Here is a 20483-nt window from a genome sequence, read left to right as displayed (position 1 = left end):
CCATCCGTGCCTTATCACCTCCCAAGGCCAACAGCCCTTGCCCCCCAGCTCCTCGCCCCTGCCTGCATAGCCCCCAGCTCCGCCCCTTCTGGGGCAGCCTCCTTTTGCCACCAGACAGCCCAGGAACTAGGTGTGGTTTGGGGGAAGAAACCGAAGGGTGAGTTTCTCTTCCACCTTCCAGGGACGGTCCTGAGGTGCAGAAAGAACCATGGGCTGTGGTTTTTCAGACGTGGCCACTAACGCCACCAAAATACTGAGTCCTTTGTTTCAGAAAGGGGCAGGGAGGTTTTTAGTTTTGAGTCCATCCCATTTGTTGATTCTTGATTTCATTTCTTGCGCTATAGGAATCTTATTAAGGAAGTCAGGGCCTAATCTGACGTGATGAAGATTTGGGCTACTTTCTCTTCTATTAGGCGCAGGGTCTCTGGTTTAATTCCTAGGTCCTTGACCCACTTTGAGTTGAGTTTTGGGCATGGTGAGAGATAGGGGTTTGGTATCATCTTGTTGCATTTGGATTTCCAGTTTTCCCAGCACCACTTGTTGAAGAGGCTGTCCTTTCTCCAATATACATTTTTGGTATCTTTGTCTAGAATAACTGTATCTATGTAGGTTGGTCTTTATGTCCTCTATTCTGTACCACTGGTCTACCAGTCTATTTTGGTGCCAATACCATGCTGTTCTTGTTACTATTGCTCTGTAGTATAGTTGAAGGTCTGGTATAGTGATGCCACCTGCTTCACTCTTCTTGCTAAGGATTGCTTTAGCTATTCTGGGTCTCTTATTTTTCCAGATGAATTTCATGAATGCTTTTTCTAAGAAATCATCAGTGAGGTAAAGAGAGAGCCTACAGAATAAGAGCAAATTTTTACCACATGCACATCAGATAGAGCACTAATACCTAGGATATATAAAGAACTCCAAAATCTTAACACCAAAAAACAAATAACTCAATCAATAAATGGGCCAAGGAACTGAATAGGCACTTCTCAGAAGATGATTTACAATCAATTAACAAATATATGAAAAATGTTCATCATTGGTAGCAATTAGAGTAATGCAAATCAAAACTACTCTTAAGATTTCATCTCACTCCAGTCAGAATGGCAGCTATTATGAAGACAAACAATAAGTGTTGGAGAGGGTATTGGCGAAAAGGCACTCGTACATTGCTGGTGGGACTGAAAATTGGTGCAGCCAATATGGAAAGCAGTATGGAGATTCCTTGGAAAACTTGGAATGGAGCCACCATTTGACCCAGCTATCCCATTCCTTGGTCTAAACCGAAAGGACTTAAAAAACAGCATATTACAGGGACACAGCCACATCAATGTTTATAGCAGCACAATTCACAATAGCTAAACTGTGGAACCAACCTAGATACCCTTCAGTAAATGAATGGATAAAGAAACTGTGGTATGTATGTATGTATGTATGTGTGTATACACACACACACACACACACACACACACACACTCACATAGGAATATTACTCAGCATTAAAAGAAAATAAAATCATGGCATTTACAGGTAAATGGACAGAGTTGAAGAATATTGTGTTAAGTGAAGTAAGCCAATCCCCAAAAAACAAATGCCAAATGTTTTTTCTAATGAGGATGCTGATCCATAATAGGGGGCGAGGGGCGGGGAACAACATGGGAGGAATGGAGGAACTTTAAATGGGGCAAAGGGGAGGGATGAGAAGGGGGTTAGGAAAGATGGCGAAATGAGATGGATGTCATTATCCTAAGTTCATGTATGAAGAGATGAATGGTGTGACTCTACTTTGTGTACAACCAGAGACATGAAGAATTGTGCTCCATATGTGTACTATGAATTGAAATGCACTTTGTTGTCATATGTAACAAATTAGAACAAATAAATACACTTTAAAAAAGAAAAAAGGGGGAGAGAGGCAAGAATGAGTTAAAGATAGGAAGCATAATTCTAAGATGAGCTTTCCCCTCTTACCTGGAAATCAGGGTGGCTACAAAAGCTAGTGTGAATTGGCTCAGATTTTCAAAATCTTCCTTTTAAAAGCATCTCCATAAATGAGATGGTTACAGAATGGTGTCAGGAAAAGGCATTTATCTCTAATGGGTCCAAACTGAAATTCGGTATAAAAATGAAAATTTAAATGCACCAGTAAAGTGACACTCCTTTGTGACGAGGAGTACAAAGAAAACAGCCTATCAATACCAACTTTAGGTACTTTTTTTCTCATTTATATTATGTGACTTAAAACATTTTTCAGATGTGCATATAGACCTGGGAGTGCAGCTCAGGTAGAGGGAGTACCCTGGCATGCGCAAGGACCCAGTTTCAATCTCTAGCACTGCAAAAAAAATAAAGTGTATGTAGATCCTTTGAGTTAATAAACAGAGTGTAGATTAAGTTAATAAACAGAGTTCCCACAGTTGAGTTGGAATTTCTCGGTCACAGGTCTGTTCCAGGGTGTGGTCCATCCATGGAGGGACAGGAACAGCAGACCTGATAGATGTGGGCACAGCTACCTTTTCAGCCCAGGGCCCTGGACAGGCTCCTCTGTGATCTGTACTAGCCATAAGTATGGAATTCTGAAGGGAGCTAAGGCAGCTAAGCCACCCTCCACTAGCGCTCAGTCTCCCGTTTTCTCACCACTCTAACCTCTGACCTCGAAGACTGGCAACCAGAACAACTGTGCTGACATTTGCCAAGATGGGACCCTTGCCACCTGAGCAGCCTGCACTTCATCACTTCAGAGGGATAACAGCCTGAAGGGGCCACGTCATTAGAGACCCCAATAGAAACAAGAGGAAACTGAAGCAGGGGCTGCCAGCTGCTCTCCTTCCCTCTCCTCCCCAGTAAGAAACTCAGCACAGCTGCTGCTAGTCTGACCAGTAGGAACATCAGTAAGAAGCACCTTGCGGGGCTGGGGCTGGGGTTCAGTGGTAGAGCGCTCGCCTTGCATGACTGGAGCACTGGGTTTGAGCCTCAGCAACCCATAAATAAATAAAATAAAAGTATGGGTCCACCTACAACTAAAAAAAGAAGCGTTTTGTGTTTAAAAACTACCAGAAAACAAGAGCTCCCCATTAACAGGACAGACAGATGGGAAAAGCCCAATCAGGACTGTCACCTCACTCCTTTCCCAACTCCACAGAGATCTCTGAAGTCTCAGAGAGGGAAAGAAGAGTCTTTTCGCCTTGGTGTGTTTGGAATGATGGTTTCACAGGCACGTGCTGCCTATTCTGAAAACCATTTAAAAATCTGAACAAAATCAAACCTGTTACTTTGATCCAAAAATGAATAATAAATGAGCTTAGTGCTTCCAAAAACCTAAACTGTGAGTTGATCTGCAGGATGATTTTAGAAGAGAAAACCAGCTGATTCAGACCCAGACGTCAGTGCAGAGGCGAGGCGTGTCTGCAGCACTGCGCAGGAGTCAGCCCAGTGAGCCTGAGGGGGTGACAAGGACCTTGATCTTTACTGGCACACTCATTAGAATAAGGCGGATCACCCTTATGGGGAGAGCAACAGATAAAACCCCAGAATAAAGGCAAAGACAAAGAGAAAAATTTAACTTTTTTTTTTTTTTTTTAAAAAAGCACAAAAACCCTACATACTAAAATTATACACATCAAGTATTGGTCCAATCTTATATCAATCTATTAACAATTAAACAGCACCATGGTTTTCTTACCTAGGTTAAACATGCCCAGAAAATTGTTATTCAAAGTATATGTTCCTTTAAAATAAAATAACTCTTAAAGAGAGAGAATCTTCAACAATCAAGACCTTTTACCAACCATAGATTATTGATGACATCAACAAATTTCCTTAAGAAAAATCAGTTTAAACATTTTTTTTTCCAGTTGATGAACATGAGAGATGCTGCTGTTCAGTGTGGCAATGATGAACAAAAACTTTTGGATGAGGGCGATCTACCGAAATGCCCTCCTAGCCCCACCTCTGAGGGAAAACTTCTCCTTTGGAATTAATGCTGCTGTTTCTCTTGAATTTAGAGTCAATCATCAACAAGCAAATCAGATGTAGCCACAATCTTTAAAGTGATCGAATAACATTAGGGAAGTAGTTAAAGCTCTCAGAAACATGATAAAGTTACAGTTATAGATATACTTAATCAGGCTATAGGAGATTTAATACCAATTTTAAACAATGCTTTTAGACTAATTAGCAGTTTCATTTTGTCACTTTAACTAACAAGGTGCTCACACCCAAGTAGCTGTGGAGGTGTGCCACCCTCCAGCACGGCACCCATGCTCCTTGCTCCCCCTTCCTCCTCACGGAGGCCCCAGGACACAGCCTGGCAAGGGAGGGAGTCCCCTTCTCTCTCAGAGCCAGCTCTTAAGGGGTTCCAAATTAAAGGCAGCCCTGGGCAGCTTTACTCAGCCACAGCACCCAAGACTCAGGCCTTCGCAGATTTCTCAGTTCCTGGCCACCAAACATGACTCTGCAGATGGTTCTTAACTTGCCTCTTTGCAAGAAAAGATGAGAGAAGAACTGTTATCCACTTGGCTGAGGGTAACAGCGAACTGGGGAGCACTGAGGTCTGAAGCGCTGCCGCGTCACTGCTAATGTGAAAGCAACACCAGCAAATCTTTCACTCTGGATTCTCAGTTGAAAGTTTCTCTGCAAGTTCTCCCAGGCACAGGAGGACTGGGCTTTCCCTGCACCCTTGCAGAGCCTGGAGAGCCTCACTGCACTGCCTCGTGGTGGGAAGAATTATGCACTCCTGCCTCCCGCCCGGGGACTGTGGGCCTGGGGCAGGGTAGGCAATGCAAGTGCAAACAGAGCAGGGAGTACGGAAGGTACATGACGTAGTGACCTTCTAAGCCAGACATGAAAACAGCTGTCTGTGCAGGATTCCAAAACACCTACGCAGCACCCAAGGATCAGGTGGAAATCAGAAACAGGACTGCACGGACTAGTTACTGCCTGGTGTTCAGAAGGGTCCCGGCCACCAAACATGCTCAAGGCACCCAAACTTAGTGTGACTGTCAATAAGGGGCTCAACATGTGGGGATGGGAAAAGCAACACTGAAACACAATTTGCCAGTCTTACTCCTTTATGGCTAAATATGAAATGAGCTAACAAAAAACCAGAACAGAAATGAATCTCAAATACTGCTCTTCTAAGATTCTATCAAAAAATTATAACCGTTATTGGTGACATCTGGAAATTATATAATCTGATAGATGTCTTAAAAATTCTGTATTCAAAGGTGCTTGGTGCTGGTTCTTCAAGGTTACAATGTTCCACTTACAGTCTAAATCATTTAAATTCAGCCATTAAGTAGTTGAGTGTTTTAAAATAAATGGTTATCTATTTCTTAACTGCCTCTCAAATTAGAAATTGTAGTTACATGAGTCTCAAAGGCTGGCTCTTTGTGTTTTATTATTTTTGTTGGTCTCCATCACAGATGGAATTTTTCACTGGTAATTCCTCAGAACTAAATTCATTCATAGGGAATTCAGAGCAGTGAAAATAGGTTTCACGCCACAGAGTTGAAAATGACAACAATAACAAACAGGAGAGGGGGAGCCGGCTCGGCTCAGTTCTCGACTGGTGTGGGGTTGTGCACGGGTTGGCTCACGATCACCTGCACGACGTAGTCCTTGGGGATCTTCAGCTCCTCCAGCTTCATTTTGTCGGTGAGAGGTCTGCCTGAGAAGAACCACCGCTGGCTTCCCGGCTCCACTCCTTCAGCTGCATGCAGGCGTCTCTTCATGTGGAACACCGTGTCTGTGCTGCGCACCACAAGCTTGAGGTCTTTGCCTGTGGAGAGGCGCAGTCGGAGCTGGGACTCGTAGCCAGAGTTGGGTGGTGGCTCAGGAATGTCCAGAGTCTCTGTGTCGCTCTTTTCCTCTATCATGTTGATTGGCGGTGCCAAGCAATACACGGGAAGCTGGTATCTGCTCCCCAGTTCATCATAGCACTCCGTAAGCGCACCTTCAGAGGGAAGACATGAATGAGTTTCAGTGAATGTATTCCTGTTTACACTCTACAAACTGCTCATGCTCTTTTGCTAGCACGCCACAGCAGAGAAAGGCACTAAATGATGCCAGTCACTGTCCACTGATCAGCAGTGATGACCAAGTCCTGGGGGCACTCTGAGGATGCATCTAATTTTACATTAACCAGGACTCCAGCTCTTACCTCTTCTGTCATTTAACACCCAGCTTATAATTCCAGGAAGATAGAAAGGAAGGGAAATGGGTGCACACAATTCATTAGTGCTTAGAACAAATTAAAAGGAAATTTACATTACATTGTTGTATCTGTTTAAGAAACGAATCCATTACCTTAAACAAAAAACAAGAAAAAAAGAAAGAAAGCCCAGGACCTGGCTGACAGACTGCACCTGGCCAGAGTCCTTGGTTCTGAGATCAGACCAGAGATGACAGCTGCACGAGGTGTGACTGCCCATTGCCCATGTAGGAATCTTGTTAGTACCATGACCACAGAAAGGACCAAGACATTTTACTTAACCCCACTCAGCTAATCTATCAGAGAAGCTCCAATTACAGAGGTGACTGGAGGGATGTGACATTCATAATGAGCTACCTCGAGGGAGGGGAAAAAAGCATATATGGCCAGGTGTGGTGGTGCATGCCTATAATCCTGGCGGCTCAGGAGGCTGAGGCAGAGGATCACAAGTTCAAAGCCAGCCTCAGCAACTAAGCAAGGTCCTAAGCAACTTAGCAAGACCTTGTCTCAATAAAAAAATAAAATAAAAAAAGGACTGGGGATGTGACTCTGGGTTAAATGCCCCTGTGCAAACTGATCACATATCCAGATAGCCTAGTCCTGCGGCAAGAAGCCTGCCAGGGTCTTGACAGCCCGGCAGTGGTGGGAGTGAGTAAAGGGAAAGTGGAGAGCTCGCTGCAGACCCATCTGCTCTGCGAGGAGACACCTTCAGGTACACGTCCCACTGGATGTCAGGGGTCAGTAGCGTGGGCCCCGGGGGTGCAAGTGTAGCACATTGCCATAACTGCCCTGCTATTTAAAACATTCTCCTAGAGAGACACCATACCAAACCACTATCTTTGGAATTGAGACCAAGAAGTTCTATTTTTTTTTTTTTAATATTCTTTTTAGTTGTTGATGGATCTTTATTTACTTATTTATATGCGGTGCTGAGAGTCAAACCCAGGGCTTCACATGTACTAGGCAGGCACTCTACCACTGAGCTACAACTCCAGCCCCGAAGAGCAACATTCTTTAACCTGAAATTCCTTTTTCAATCACAAAATGAAGCAGGAAGAAGCTGACCTCTACAGAGGCATGCCTGATAGAGCAGGACTGCAGCGACGGCAGCAGCACTGCTGCCTTGACTGAAAGCACCCCACCCCTCAAGAGACAGTGTGGAGCCGACACAAACTGCACCCCAACAGCCAGCTCGGCTCTTACTGGACCTGACCTTCACCCTCCACCACGAGGCAAAGAAGCCCATCTCCTGCAGCCTGGTGTTTCGGGTTGAATTTTCTCATCTCAAATGAGTAAGAGAGGAAAACGCCAAGGAGGGTTCCAGGTAGACTGTGCCTCACCCTGTTCCAGTGCAGGCAGCACCCAGACCCTGACACTGGATGGGAGCTGTCAATGCTCCGTGCGGCTTAGAAGCACCTTTGTTCTAACATTTTTGGAGAAGACAACTTCTTTTTTACTTAATATGAAGTTTTCTGGTATACCAACTTTCCCTTTCTTCTGTCTATAAAATTAGAATCTGCGTTACAAATATACACTGGTTTTATATATTTTTTCTCTAGTTTTAAACTAAAAATTACAGTTCTGGTTTCCAGTATGGCATGTAAGAAACTTGGAAGTCCCAGTCCAAGTTTCCTCCTAACAAGGAAAAACCTAAACAAATTACAGTCCCAACTCCTCCTCGATCTGAGAGAGGGGTAAGGTCACAGGGCAAACTATAGTCATCAAGATGGCCAGCCAGCCAGAAGAACAGAGAACCACAGCTGACTACAACAGAGCAGGAAAGCCTGAATGGTGATTGGCAAATGGCTGGAGGCCAGGATAGTCCAATCTTAGGGGAATCTGCAAGGGGACCAAGCCCTGCGGGTGGCAAGGGAAAACATCTTTGTGAGTCTTACCTCCTGGAGTTTAGCTACCTCCTCATAGCAAATATCAGAGAAAAACTCCCTATGCTTCTGGCAGAGCGGGCATAAGGAACCATCTTGAACACGCGAGAGCACGCAGCCCTCAGAACTAACTAGAGCCTAACCTGCGGGGATCACAGTAGAGTGCAAGTGACCCATGGGGAAGGAAACGCCTACCCTGCCCCCTCTAGCCATCCTGTCCTACCTAGGGTGGTGTTATGATGAGAAAGCCTGCGAAGTTCACAGCTTGAGGTTCAGACTCAGAGGCTGAGGCCTAGTCATAGGACTCTAGAAGCTCCTCCCACCCCCCACTTTACTCCAGGCTCATTTACAGCAGTTCCTTTTTACCAAAAAACACGTCTACCTTTCCACAAAAAATGACAAGATTCTAAAAGGCAATGAACAGTTTGAAGACAAAGAACAAACCCCCAAACCAGGGACTCAGGGGGAAAAGGGGTGTCAGAATAAGCGGACTAGGACTTTAAAACAGCTGTACTTAACATGCCAATGGCTAGGCAAGCAAGGAAGGCAACCAGAATGATGGAAGTCTAAGGAAGAACCCAAAATGCGTGAGGACAAAACCACTGTGACGGACATGAAGACCTCCCTGATGGGCTTATTAGTGGACTGGACATGTTCAAGGAAGGAATCTTGGAGTTGAAGGATATTTCAGTGGAAACCTAAAATTTCAAAGCAAAGAGGGGAAAAAAGACTGGCAGGGGAACCCAACCAAACAAAAATCCTGAACAGAATACCCAAGAACAGAGGGACAGCTCCAGAAGTTATAACTTGTGCACAATGGGACATCAGGAGGAAAAGAAGTCAACAGGAGGTACTTGGAACCATTATGAAGGAGAATTCCCCAACTCACCCTCAGACACTACAGCACAGATCCAGGAAACTCAGGGAACATCAAACAACATAAATGCCAGAAAAACTAGACATGTATCATTTTCAAACTATACAAGATCAAAGATAAACTCTGTTCCTTTAAAAGCCAGATGTGGAAAACAAACCTTACCAATAGAAAAGAAAGAAAAACAGAGAGAGAAAGATGGGGTGGGGGGATTACACCTGACTTTCAGAAGCCACAGAAGGAAGCAAGAAATGAATGGGCTGAAATGTTTAAAGTATTGAGAGAGAGAGAGAAAAAAAAAACTACCTAGAATTCTGTATTCTGTGAAATAAATCAAGAAAGACTAGCTTAGAAAACAGAAACTGAGAAAATGTTTCCAGTAGTCCTGCTTTGCAAGAAATATTAAAAGAAGTGCTTAGGATAAATGATTTAGGTAAAAAAAAAAACTCAGATTCACATAAAGCAAGGAAGAATACTAGAGAAGGAACAAGGCAATGTAGGAACTTTTATTTTTCTTTTTTAGTTTTAGGTGGACACAATATGTTTATTTTATTTATTTTTTATGTGGTGTTGAGGATCGAACCCAGCGCCCTGCGCATGCCAGGCAAGTGCACTACTGAGCCACGTCCCTAGCCCTTATTTTTCTTATTTGTAATTAATCTAACATAAAAATTTGTTCAAAGCAACAGTGTATTCAATTATGTATACTTATTTATCTATTTATATAAGCTTATATACCTGAAAAATGCAAAGGACATAAGGAATTATGATTATTTTATTATAAGGCATCTACACTACGTGTAGAGCATTATAGTGTTATAAGAAGACAACCACTAAAAAAGTAACAGGAGTAAACCTGATACGCTAAGAAAGGAGAGATGATGGAATCACCAAATACTCAACTAAAACCTTAAAAAAGGAAGAAAAGGAGTGGAAGACAAAAATGGGAATAAGAACAAGGAACAAGCTGTAATAGACATAGTAGATGTTAGCTACTGACATTTAAACACTAGTTATCTACATGTACCAAATAAATAAAATGGACTGGGGAAAAGAGCTGGAGAAAGATGGACCATGCTAACACTCATCAAGACAGAGTGGGAGTTGCTATATTAATTTCAGGTGAAGTAGACTGCAAAGTAAGGGATGTCATCAGGATAAAAGGTAGCATTAAGTAATGATAAACGTGTATGCACCTAACAACAGAGCAAAATATGAGAGACAGAAACTGCTAACGCTGCAAGGACAAAGGATGGATCCACTACTGCGACTGAGCCTTTTAATTCCCCTCCTCAGTGAGAAACAGACAGATCCACCAGGCAGAAAACCAGAAACGACACCCTTAAACGCAATACTACCCTCAGGCAGTTTGATATAATGGACACAAATAAACTACTCCACCCAAGAGCAGGAGAACAGACATTCTGCATGCTCATGGGGAACATTCACCAATATTCGAAGCCATAAAAAATCTCAGACTATGAACTAGAAATCAATATTCATCAATATTAAGCAATACATATGTAAATAACACATAGGTCAAAGGAGAAATCTCAAGAGAAATTAATAAAATATTTTGAATTAAATGAAAGCACAATTTAAGGAAATTTATAATGTATATTATCAGAAAAGGAAAAAAGATCTAGATGGACATGATGGCACATGCCTGTAATCTCAGCGACTCAGGATTGCAAATTCAAGACCGGCCTTAAGCAACTTATTGAGATCTGTCTCTTAAAAAAAAAAAAAAAGTCTAAAAATCAATCATCTAAGCTTATACCTTAGGAACTAACTATAAAAGAGCAAATTAAATCCAAAATTAAGCAGAAGAAAAAATATAATTGAATAGAATCAATGAAAATGAAAACCAGAAATCAATGTAGAAAAAAAAAATTAATGAAACTACAAGCTGATTCAATGAAAACATCAATACAATTGGTAAGCCTCTCATCATCAGGTCAACCAAGAAATGAGAGGACACAAATTACTAATATTAGAAATGAATGAGAGGACATAACTTCAGATCTAATGGATAATAAAGGAATACTAAGAATAACTCTTCACAAATTTGACAGTTTAAGTGAAATGGACCAATTCCTTGAAAAACAGAATGCACAAGAACAGACAACTCAATAAGCTTATATTTACTAAACTGAATCAAAAATAACCTTCCAAAGCAGAAAGTACCAGTTTTAACTAGATTCACTGGTAAATTCTACTGAACATTTAAGAAATTTTCTACAATATCTTTCAGAAGATAGAATAAGAAATATTTACTATCTCATTCTATGAAGCCAGCATTATCTTAATACCAAAAGCAGACAAAAACATTACAGGAAAATTATAGACTAATATCTTTCATGAACATAAATTAAAAAATCCTCAACAATAACAACAAAAACCAGCAACTCAAATACCACACTATAAAAAGAGTTATACACCATCACCATCTGGAATGTCCTCCAAAAGCTCATGTGTTGAGGTCCTGGTCCCCAGCTGATAGTGGTACTAGGAGGTGGTGGAACCTTTAGGATGGAGACCTAGTTGATGGAAGTAGGTCACTAAGGTGTGTCCTTGAAGGATATAGATTGTCCCAGCCCCACTCTCTATTTATTTCCTGGCAGGATGAGATGAGCAGCTTTGCTCCACACACCCTCCCTGCTCCCCCACAGTGATGAGGCCGAGCAATTGTGGACTGAAACCTCTGAAACCGTGAGCCAAAATAAACCTTTCCTCTTTTTTTTTAAAATATATTGTTTAGTTGTTGTTAGACCTTTATCTTATTTATTATATGTGGTGCTAAGAATCAAACCCAGTGCCTCACACATGACAGGCAAGTGCGCTACTACTGAGCCACAACCCCAGCCCAAATCCTTCCTCGTTGAAGTTGGGTTTCTCAGGTATTCTGTCACAGTGATGGAAAGCCAACACACAGACCCAACAAGGAAAATCACATGATCCCATCGACAGATGCAGCTGCATCTGACAAAACCCAACACCCATTCATGATAAAAACTCTCAGTAAAAGGAACAGAGGGGAACTTCCTCAACTTGATGAAGACCTTGAGAAACCTATAGCTAACATCATACTTAAAGGTAAGAAATTCAAAGCTTTCCCATTAAGACTGGGACAAGGCAAGGATATCTTCTCTCACTACTGTTTTAAACACCACAGTGGAGATCCTAGTTAAGGTAATAAGAAAAAAAATAAAAGACATACAGACTGGGAAGGAAGAAATAGAACTGTTTGCAGATGATATGATTGTCCACGTAAAAAATCTGAAAAATCAAAAATGCTCCAAACACTAATACGTGATCACACTCAAGTTGCAGGATACAAGGTTAACATATGAAAGACAACTGCTCTTCTATACAACAGCAATGGATGTGTGGAATTTAAAATTAGAGACAATAACATGTACATTAGTGCTCCCCAAAATTTATATTTAGGTATAAATCTAACAAAATATCTAGAAGAAAATGACAATATTTTGATAAAATCAAATCAAAGAATCAATAAATTGAGAGTCCATGTTCATGGAGAGGAAGACAACATCATCAAAACATCAACTCTTCCCAGCTTGGTCTAAAAATTCAAAGGAATCCTAGTTGAAATCCCAGCAAGTTATTGCATGGATACTGACCAGCTGTCTGTAAAGTTAATATGGAGAGGTCAAAGACCCCAACCAGCCAATACAACACTGAAGGCGAAAACAAAGGTGAAAGACACCATTACCTGACTTGTAAGATTTATTATAAACCTACAGTCAGCAAGACAGGATGGTGTTGATTAAAGAAGATCAATGGAACAGATTAAGAGAACCCAGAAACACACCCACATGAATAGTCAACTAGATTTTTTTTTTTTTTTTTTTTTGGTGTGTGTGGGGGTACTGGGAATTGGACTCAGGAGAATTTTACTGATGGAATATATCCCCAAATATTTTTATTTTTAATTTTAAATTTTGAGACAGGGTCTTGCTAAGTTGTTGCTAAGTCTGGCCTCAAATTTGTGATCCTTCTACCTCAGACTCTAGGTTGGTAGGATTACAGGTGTACACAGTAATGCGTGGATGATCTTGATAAGGAAGCAAAAGCAATGCAGTGAAGAAAAGAATGTTTTCAACAAATAGTAATTGAACAGAAAATCATTACATGCAAAAAAAAAAATTCTAAACACAAACTTAACATGCTTTACAAAAAATAACTTGAAATGGATCACAGATCTAAATGTAAAACACAAAACTAAAACTCCTAACAAGATAACATAGGAGAAAATCTAGAAGATGTTGGGTTGGCAGTGATCTGTTAGAGAGGACACCAAATGCACAATCCATGATAGACTTCATAAACTGTTATTCATTAAAACCAAAAATTCCTTAATCTGCAAAAGACATTGTTCAAAAATAAATATACAAATAAATTAATTTTAAGAAAGCCATAGACTGGAGAAATATTTGCAAAGGACCTATTTAGCACAGGACCATTATTTTGTAAAACAAATAGAAAAGTCTCAAAATGAAACAGTAAGAGAACAATTTGATTTTTAAAAATGGTCTGGAAACCCTAAGATACCCTTCATAAGGTATATGACTGGAAAATCAGCATGATAAAGATTCTCCACAACACACATCCTCAGGGAAACATGAATTTGAACAACGAGATACCACTACTACTCACCTACTAGAATGGCCCAAACCCAGAACACCGATGATGGTAAATGCCGGTGAGGACGCAGAGCAAGAGGAACTCTGCTCTCACCGACGGTGGGAATGCAGGACAGGACTCTGAAAACTAAACACACATTTACTAAGTGATTTGGCCATTGTGCTCTCAAAGGAGTTGAAACTTAACACCCACACAAAAACCTGCACATGGTTGTTTACAGAAGCTTTATTCACAACTGCCAAAATTTGGAAGCAAGCAAGCTTCCTTCAGATGAGTGGATAAACAGTGATCCATTCCAAACAATGGAATTTCATTCAGCGCTAAAAGGAAAATGAGCTATCATGACATGAAAAGACACAGGAGAAACTTAGTGTATACTACTGACTCAAAGAAGTCAGTTTGAAAAGGCCGTATACTATCTAATTCCAAGTATTTGATGTTCCAGAAATGGCAAGACTATAGAGATAATGAAAAGATCGACAGCTGCCAGGGGATAGGGTGGAGGGAGGAATGAACAGGTGAAAGGATTTTTAGAGCAGTAAAACTATGCATGAGGGTGCTATTAATGGTGAACAGATGTCATTAGACATTCATCCAAACCCACTAAGAGTGACCCCTGATGGGAACTCTGGACTTTGGGTTCTAATGGTGTATCTCAATGCGGATTCATCACTTCTAACAAATATTCCATTCTAGTTGTAGAGGGTGATAATGAGGGAGGCTACGCATGTCTAGGGCAGGGGATACAAAGGAAATCTTTATACCTTCTGTATAATTTGGCTGTGAATCTAAAACCACTCTTAAAAAAAAAAGCTTTATTTAAAAAATAACACAAATAAGTAGATCATTCAAATAAGGGTTAATTTTATTTTAAAGTATAGTTTTATGGGTTACTCTCTTTCCAAATTAAGTATCTGGGATCATAAAGCACCAATAACAATAACATTTGTTTACATTATAGCCCACAGGGGAACATTACCTCAGAATTCCCTACCAGAGCAGGCTGACACATTTTTTGGTTAGATTCTTTGACAATATACTCCCAATCCTCCACCACTGAATGGTTTCTGATCTCTTCACTAGAAGCAAAACCGCTCTGGCTAGTAGTGATTTCCAATACACGACCTTTTTAGGACCTAGTAAGGATCACTAGAGAATAATCCTCACTTTCCAGAATTGCTGCACAGAGACTTATTGAACACATAGGGAAAGTCACTGGCACTTACAAAGGTGGCTGAGACAGTCAAGACTGTTCCTGACTCACAGAAGACTCTAGTCAAGGCAAGCAGACACAACACACCAGCACAGATTAAGTACAAATTGATAATTCAGAAAAATCAAACACAGATGCTGAAACATCAGAGAAAGGAAACTGACAAGTCAGGAAAGTCAACAAGGAGAAATCCTGCATTCGGGCATGACTTCAAAGACACCCAAGAAACAGGAACCATATGGAAATAAATAACTACAAGATAGGTAGGGTGTGGATACCGAGTGAGCGGTCAAACCTGGCTGAAGTGGAATATGGACTCGGGGATGGGAAATTACTAAATAGGAAGCAAGAGTGAAAACCTGGGAGTGAGGTCCAAGAGTTCAAACTTACTGCTCTAACAAATCCCTGGAGATGTAACACGGTATAACAGACATTCCTTCAACAAATATCCAGAGCCTACTAAAGATGTTCTACTCAGAACTCAGGGAGTGCTGGGGACCAGCTGAAGCCTGCAGATTATTTTACCGTCTACAAGGGGGACTGGCTAAGTAGAGGCACAGGGACCTGCCAAGGTAATTACCTGACTCTAACGTAGGGAAACTGACCTGAGAAAAATCAATGGTAGCTGGCAAGACCCAATTATATGTTAGATTTGATGGAAAGTAAAACAAAAAGTCACCTAATCAGGAAACCTGAGAGAAAGAAAAAGGGAAAATTTAGAGTTATAAGATTGTCTACTTAGTTTTTATTTGCTTCACGTTCAGTTAGATACTTCAACTGAATTATCTGTAGGTCACTGAAGAAGAATGGGGAAGGGTAAAAGTTTAGAGAGCAATAATCTCCAATGTGTAAGTTTAAACATAAAAGCAAACACTCGGAGTGCTGCTCAGCACTGACTCTACCAGGGCTCTTTATACACATTAACAATCCTCCCAGGAGCAGTACAAGGTAAGTCTACTGTACCCATTGTACATAGGAGAAAACTGAAACAGAAGGAACTTCTGTCCAGGATCCCGCAGCTGCTTAAATGACAGAGTGAAGTGACGAGATTCTTGAAGAAGTGAACATGTTAACATGAAGATGAGGACCTAGAGGAGAACACAAGGCAAAGCACACCAGGGAGGAGAAGTGGTAGGGACCACAGGATGGAGAAACCCACAGTGCCGAATGCAGCAACTGGTCGACCCCTGTCAACAAGGTCAGTGACAGCTCACAAGAAGCCAAAGACAGGACCTGATGTGAGATCAAAAGTAATGGTGGCCGAGAAGCTTCAGCAGCACAGGGATGCCATGTGTGGTGACAACATGAATGCAGTGTTGCCATCGTCTCAAGGTGGAGAGGTTTGATTAAAGAAACCCCATGTTTTTAAATGCAAAAGGGAAGAAACCACTCTCAAAGTTAAGTGGGGATTTCCCGACCTTTCCAAAATTGCTTTTAGTCACGCCTGAGTTTACAATTAATAAAGGTCTTAATCACCACGGAAGGCACAGCTCCTTCAGCAGGTCTTCACTGGTCCGTAGTCCAAGCCAGGCTCGCTTGCGTTCCTCACCTAATGTCCTCTGTGGAATGACAGTCCTTTTAACTTTTTTTCCCCCCCTTTTGGTGCTGGGATTTGAACCCAGGGCCTTCCTTGTGGGTGCTAGGCACAGGTTTTACCAATGAGCTACGCCCCAGCCCTCCATTTTTTCCTTCCTTTTTCCTTCTGACAAACCCATTGTAGGCCTTGAGTCCTGGTTGAGACAGATGGCCATCAGGACAGATCACTGCCAGGGCACTGTTTCCCCAGGCCAGGAAGCCCTGAAGGCTCCCCGTGCTGGAAAGAAAGGTGCCAAGTCTCCACCTTCTGTCCTTATTTCCTGCATCATTTTTTGAAGTTGTTTTTATTTATCTTTTATGCAGATGATTGGCTCAGACATTCTATTTCCTTTGCTCAACTGTTTTCTGTGGCTGCTTTTAATTAGGCTTCAAAATATTTTGCTAGATAATTATAAAGATAAAACTAAATTAGATGCCAAATAATAAAAATAGCTTGAATAAATGACATCAAGTCTAATGCTTTACTCTTTTCTTAAGCAACCCTTCAGGCTGAAAAGAAAGATGTGTTGTTAAGAGTTTATTAGGCCTTCTGCTTATTCCTCTATGCTCTCCCTCCTGTAAGAGCATGGCCCAGTGATAAATTGTTACCACTTAAGTGACTCAGGGGTGTAGAGCACTTGCCAGGCATGTATGAGGCCCTGGGTTCCAATGTTCCAAATCACAACATCTTTCTCTCTCTCTCTCCCTCTCCCTACACACACACACACACACACACACACACACACACACACTTTCCACTTAAGACATGAACAGGTGTGCAAAAGTTAAGAATCAGTATCTGCCTCAGGATCTGTTATCCCAATTTTAGTGATGGTTTCATGGTGATACATGTCAAAATTGATCAAATTGTGTATTTTAAATAAGCAGCACTTATTTTAAATATACAATTTGATCGTACACAATTTGATCAGTCTTGACATGTATCACCATGAAACCATCACCATATACTTCAATATATTTCAAAAAAACTTAAAAAATTAAAAATTTGGATCACACAGGTAATGTGATTAGAAAACTGCCCTTCCCAAATGAATGGGGGAAGGGGGTGTTATCTTTCAAGTTCTCTTCCAAAGCCTGTGGGGAAGGACGACTTCACCAGTGGCTTGTTTTTTCTGACTGACCTGGAAGGCATAAACTTTCCTACTTTAAGACTCGGAAGGCAAAGGAAGGGAGGCTTCAGAATTTTAGTGAGTTGACACAGCTAAGAACACCGAAAAAACAGAAAAAGGAAAGGAGCGAGGCAGCAGAGATGCATCAGAGCATGCATCTGCCTGCTGGGGTCCAAGGGACTGGGTGATGTGGTGAGAGCTCATAAAAGGGATCTGCAGCCTTGGAGCTGATCGTACCCAACTTGAAATCTGGAGCCTCCCTGGAACATGCCAAGTTCATCACCTCAAGGCTCATAGTACCTGCTGTACAAGGCTGTCATAAGGATTAAATAATAGAATACATGTAAAATTGCACAGTACACATCCATTAGGAAACACTAAAAAATTTGGTCCTCTTCTCACATAAGTTTTAAACCTCAGTATGGAGGAGAACTTGCCCATGTCAATGTCACAATCAAGGTTGGAGTCTGTTGCTTCATACTTCATGAGGTTCTCAAGAAACCTAAGTCACAATAAAGTCAAGGGCCACCAAAATCATACTCCAGAGCTGGGGAGACAGCTCAACAGTGCAGCATGCCTGGGCTCTGAGTTCACCCCCCAGCACTGCAGAAAATTATCCTTCAACTGGACATTAGGAGCAGTCTTTCAGGACTGCAGGGATGCTAATAAATTATAGGTCCTCTCATGCAACAGTTTGTTGAGAATTACAGCAAGTTCTGTCTGTAGTTAGGTTTTTGGAGAAGCAGAAGGCATAACTATTTCATCACCAATGTGGTCAGCAAGATTATGATACTCAGGTGGCATGGTGATGCGTGCCAATAATCACAGCAACTTGAGAGGCGAAGGCAGGAGGATTTCAAGTCTAAGGCCAGTCTTAGGAACTTAGCTGAGACCCTGTCTCAGAGGAACCAAACCTAACATTTCATTTACAAAGCAGAGGTGAAAAGTGGCTCAAACGCTTACTCAAATTGTTCAAGTCATACCAGTCAAGCCATGATTAAACACCTGTGTCACATTCTACCACATTTCTGTGGGGGACACTTAATCTTAACTCCAGAGTCTCATCTCTCTTAAGTGGGGGCAGAGAAGCAGTTCAAAAGCACATCACATAGTGGTCTATTTAAAGCTGACTTGGCTCTAATAGAAGTAAGTAGAGGTTGGTAGAGCACATGCCTTGGGACCATGTTAGAAATCCTTCTTCCCCCGCCCCCACCCCCAGAATGTCAGAGAAAAAAAGTCTTCTTCAGACACCAGCCTACTAACTCAGGGACAGACTCCCACCTCCGTTATTTTCAGACTTTATTGCTCTGATTGAAGAAAAAGGATGACAGCAGCAGAGGAGTAGATCCATTTACATCTTATAACTCTAAACCATTTTTGTCTGAAGAGAGGGGAAAATGATATAACATTTATGATTAATCAGTCATCAGATTCTTTATTAAGGTCCTATTTCATTTCCCAAACATTATAATAGCCTGGCAAAAATCTCCCATCTCCCGCATAAAGTCAGGATCCTCATGCCTTCATTCCTGTTTAATGAATTAGCTTACTCAGGTGTTAAATGGTAAATCCACCCCCCGCCCTTACTGTGGATTGAGCTCAGGATTTTGCATGTTAGACAAGCTCCCCAGACCTTGTGGTTTTATTTTGAAGACAAAAGTCTCAGTAAATTGCCCAGGCTAGACTTGAACTTGAAATCCTCAGACTCCCAAGTAGCTGGGATTACAGGCATGTGCCACCACGTCCAGCTAAGTGACAAATTCTTCTAGAGATCTCTAAAATAATCATAATTCTCAGTCTGTTTCTCTTTTTGGAACTGGAGATTAAACTCAGGGACACTTAACTACTGAGCCATGTTCCCAGCACTTTTTTATATTTTATTTAGAGAAAGGGTCTCACTGAGTTGCCTAGTTCCTGGCTAAATTACTGAGGCTGGCTTTGAACTTGAGATACTTCTGTCTCAGCCTCCAGAACTGCTGGGATTACAAGCATACACCACCACACCCGGTTTGGTCTGCTTCTTAATGGGCCTCAGACATTAAGACTAAGAGAAATAAGAAGGCCTCTACATGTATATTTTCTCATCATCTATGTCTTAAGAGAATCTGCTCGATCACTGTCAGTATTACTAGAAGTATACCATCTCAAAGTATCCTACACAGTACACAAGAGCCTGAAACACCAGGGACAAACATTGACATAACTTGTGCAATCACCATACAGAACACAAAAAGGAAATAACATGTAAGAGGCAGGTAAAGTTACTTAAAGTACTCTTGGACCTGAGTTCAAATCAAGTTCCAACTTGAGCATGGTGGTACATGCTCATAATCCAAGAGACTCGGAAGACTGAGGCAGGAGAATCACAAATTCCAGGTTAGCACAGGCAACTTAGTATGATCCTGTCTCAAATAAATAAACAAATAAAGGGCTGAGGATACAGCTCAGTGGTAAAGCACTCCAGGGTTCAATATACAATCAAAACAAACAAACAATTCCATGACTTACACCTTGGAAAAGTGAGATAACCTCTTTGTGCTTCAGTTTTCAGTTATCTGTGTAAAATGATGATTATTGTAGGTGATTATTTCAGACACACGAATTTAATAATATTAATTTAAAAATGAATTGTTAGTATTTTATTAGTCTTGTTTCTCACAGAACTGGATTCATTATGTATTAAATATAAAAAAAATTTTAAAAATAAAATGCTTTTTATATGTCTCTAGTTTTAAAACAATTGCAATATACATAATTTAATCTGCTCCCATTTAATAAATGTTAAGACTAGGGGGGAAAAAAACTGTTCCTACACATATAAACAACTCTGCAAAGAGAAAGGAATAAACATTAAGTGTTTAAGAATTACCTTTTTCTATCTCCCATATCTCTAAGCATGAAAAAGGACAAAAGAAATAGACCTTCAAAAGCC

At 41.2% G+C, this 20483-nt stretch overlaps 1 protein-coding gene across 2 annotated transcripts in view; it reads right to left on the bottom strand.

Annotated features, from left to right (window-relative positions):
* Positions 1-4031: 4031 nt before the first annotated feature.
* The window catches only part of Ubtd2 (ubiquitin domain containing 2), a 66357-nt gene continuing 49905 nt past the window's right edge, over positions 4032-20483 (bottom strand). For both annotated transcript variants that reach the window (XM_076855672.1, XM_076855673.1), the window contains exon 3: positions 4032-5950. In XM_076855672.1, coding sequence (XP_076711787.1) covers positions 5553-5950 — 398 coding nt within the window. In that variant the 3' untranslated portion in view covers positions 4032-5552. The remainder of the gene's footprint in view (positions 5951-20483) is intronic.

Source organism: Callospermophilus lateralis, chromosome 5, assembly GCF_048772815.1.
Source record: "Callospermophilus lateralis isolate mCalLat2 chromosome 5, mCalLat2.hap1, whole genome shotgun sequence".
Classification (NCBI taxonomy): Eukaryota; Metazoa; Chordata; class Mammalia; order Rodentia; family Sciuridae; genus Callospermophilus; species Callospermophilus lateralis.
This window is presented reverse-complemented; position numbering and strand designations above follow the sequence as displayed.